This window comes from Trichechus manatus, unplaced genomic scaffold (assembly GCF_000243295.1).
Source record: "Trichechus manatus latirostris isolate Lorelei unplaced genomic scaffold, TriManLat1.0 scaffold00015, whole genome shotgun sequence".
NCBI lineage: Eukaryota > Metazoa > Chordata > Mammalia > Sirenia > Trichechidae > Trichechus > Trichechus manatus.
Genome location: NW_004443951.1, coordinates 24,205,430 through 24,208,857, shown reverse-complemented (window position 1 = coordinate 24,208,857; position 3,428 = coordinate 24,205,430). Strand labels below are relative to the sequence as shown.

Below are 3,428 nucleotides of genomic sequence, written 5' to 3'. Positions count from 1 at the left end.
GTCTCTCTGCCTCTTTCCCTCCCCCTTCATTCCATCCCCATAGATTCTCCGCTTTTTATTTTTCATTCTAACTGTTCTGCTTAATTTACTCCATCATGAATGGGCCTCTATATGGTAATGATAAATTATTTACTCTATAAAATGTAAACAAGGCTGTTTTCCACTTCTGTTTTGAAAGATGAAACTAAGTGTCGCCTTCTTTATATAACCACAGTGAAATTTTATGCAGTTGTATCTAGCTATGTGGTTGATAAAGTTTCCCTTTTATGATCTTTCTCTGCCCCGAGTCTTCTCTATTCAAGTCAAAATGATGTCGATGAATTCACCGGCTTCTGCTCCTCGGTTACAGAATCACAGACAGCAGAGGTTCTGGGGGTGGAGTGGGAGAGGAAGGATGACTCACTTCTGCAGGTGGGCAGCATGTCGCTCCATTGACCACTGGCCAGGCATTGGGACCTGGCGGGCCCCTCAGCCACATACCCAGGGTTGCAAACAAACTTGACCACATCGTTGAGGTTAAACTGATTGCCCTGAGTGAGGCCATTGACAGGGTTGCCTGGGTGTCCACAGGTGATTGCTGTAATCAAAACAGAAAATAGGTAAGCCCTCCTATTATTCCACATCCAAAAAAGGTCAACCTCTTCTCACCTGGCATTTCTCATGCATTATCAGGGAAATTCAGCCCTAAGTCTAATTTCAGTCTCTTATGCTGCAAAGGCCTTTATTTCCTGGCATCGTCGTGGGGATAGTGCACCTTCCTTGAAGGCATGTCCATAGCATGGACAACTCCAGAGAAATCATTCTATGACTTCCCATGGGGCTTTACCGGCCTGGGCTGTAGTTCTCTCTGGTTCAGGTAGTCAGTCCTGCCTTATTTCCTCTGCCTCTGATCCCCTCAGCCTCCCATCTTCATTCATCATTGCTAGATATACTGATGACCATCCATCAGCTGATTCAGACCCATCTTAGCTCCTGGGCCAATCTTGACAGAGCCGGAGTCAACATAAACCAAGGTGTACAGAGAGGTCCACCACCCTGCAGAGCAGTAGCCCAGGCAAACTGCAGGGAAACAGAGCTGCTGTTAGGAAAGGCCCCTGACTCCTTCCTTGTGAAGGGAGCTCCATTAGTGTAGGGCCTGGACTCTCTGTGCTCTTTTACTTACTCTGCCCCAGGAAATGTGGAGTGACTGATCTGCACAATTTGGGAAGAATGAGCCACCACGCTTGGCTCAGCTCTGCCATCTTTCTCTTGGGACCTAGCTGCCTGCAGAGAGCACATGTTCTCCTCCACTCTTCTTGAGGCAGGCTCTCCCCAACAGTGCAGGGATGCCTGCCCCAGTGTACTGTGACCTGATCAGGTGGGTGAATCTACCCCATTCTGGGGTTTATTTAAGGGGCCTCATTTGACCCTCACATTAAGCTACATTTTCCATCTTAACTTTCATCAGCTCTAGCTATTTGTTGAGAATATAGGCAGAGGTGGTGGAGTATGGGTCTTCAGAATAGAAGTGAAATTGTGAAATAACTGTGTGGGAACAGAAAGGGAGATGACTGAGGACGTGTAGAAAGAGAGTTGGAAAGTTTTGAGAGTCTGGTTGGTATTAGAAAACTTGAATTTGTATGTGATGGTAGCTAATGTAGTGCCAAGAATAGAGCAAATAGTTATAAAGATTTGTTCCTTCTACTCTTGCCTTCCTTTTTCCAGATCCCCAAAATAGCTGTGCTCCACAAGAGAACGAGGCTTGTAATCTGACAAGTGGTGGCATCATCACCACCACCACCACAACAACAAAACCAGCAGCTGCTTAACATCTGTACCAGGCACTCTGTTAAATATTTACATCTGTGAAGCTATTTAATACTCACAATAATCTTTGAGATATCTGCTTTTTATAGATAATGAAACTGGGACCTAGAGAGGTAACTTAACATGTCTAAAGTCATATTATATAGTTATACTATATATAGTGACAAAGGGGATGTGAACTCAGGCAATCTAGATCCAGGGCATGAGCCCCTAAATATTTTATTATACTGCCTTTCAATAGAGACCAGATATAAAATTGAATGTATTTAGGTCAGGTAGACATTCTCCATTTAGTCCAGACCCCAACATTCCCAACTAGTTATAACCCAAATCTCTTTACACCTTAAGTGTCAATTTCCAGAAGCCATTTGAATTTGCATCATCTGTATGAAACCAGATATGTTTTATTTAGACACACCTGGAAGGGTGACTGAATATAGCTGGATCTTGCTTTTCATAAAGCTAATACTTAAGAAGTTATTAAGACTAATTTTTCCATGCAATACTTATGTTTAAAATTGTGGTAAATATGTAGGTAACAAAACATTTGCCATTTCAACAGTCATGCTTTGCTTATTGAGTAAGTTTTATTACTTTATTGCCCTGTCTCATATATTAAAAGCCAAACTAAGGAGAAAAATTAAAAACAAAAACCTGCACTTTAAAAGTTCACTTTAGGGAACTTTCAAAAGTGAAGAACTTTCCAAATAACTTCCAGGCAGCTGAGGATAATAGTGGCCACTCACATTTAAAATATCAGATTAATAAGACGAACAATAAAAACCATAGAGAACCCAGACTTGCAGAACAACTAGAAAACAGAGAAAGCTACAAATTGAAAATACCCTGTAAGTAGGAAAATAAACACTAAACTTGGACAGAACTATCTCTTATGCTCCTATTGCAAGTCTTTTTGGAAAGCAAGAGTATATAAAAAACCTTTATGGAAAAGAGAAGTGAGGAACAGATGAAAGGCTTAAGATTGATCTAAAATCACTGTTAGAAAGAGAAAATCCACCTTGAATGTAAAAATATTGAAAGAGAATCCTGGTGTGTTAGTGAACAGACTACAGGCAAGGGACTTAAAAGTGTGTGTGATTCCTCTCCATGTCTTCTGGAGGAAACATATTAAAAAGAAAGAAAGAAAGATGGGAGGAAGAAAGAAAGGAAGGAAAGAAGGAAGGAATAAGAGGTATGCTTTTCCGATTGGGTAGTAAAGGGAAAAAGAAGCAAAGTTGGGGGACTGGTGGCAAAATTTAGGAATCTGCAAGACAAAAGAGAAACAAGCAAAAAAAAGCATTGGAGGACACACATTTTTTCCTTATCACACACACACAAGCTTCTGTCAAAATACAAAACAATACAAAGCAAAAACACTGTACTTTGCTACACTGACTGAAGAGGGTGCTCTTGTAAATAACCCTAAATCCACAAAATGAATAGAAAATATCAGCCTACATCTATAAAAAGCTGCTATAAGAAAACAGAAAACAATAAAAACATCTCAGCTCAGCTGATGAAAATCCCACTGAACAAAACAAAATACACAAAGCAGAAGAAAACTGTAATAGTACTCTAAACTGAATTAGATATTCTCAAATAAGCATTTGGGGGATATGAAT

General features: G+C 40.5%; 1 protein-coding gene across 1 annotated transcript in view; it reads right to left on the bottom strand.

The window, feature by feature from the left end:
* Positions 1–3,428, bottom strand: part of CSMD2 (CUB and Sushi multiple domains 2) — a 752,464-nt gene that overhangs the window by 48,723 nt on the left and 700,313 nt on the right. Inside the window, exon 56 of the mRNA XM_012554226.1 lies at positions 404–577. Coding sequence (XP_012409680.1) covers positions 404–577 — 174 coding nt within the window. The remainder of the gene's footprint in view (positions 1–403; positions 578–3,428) is intronic.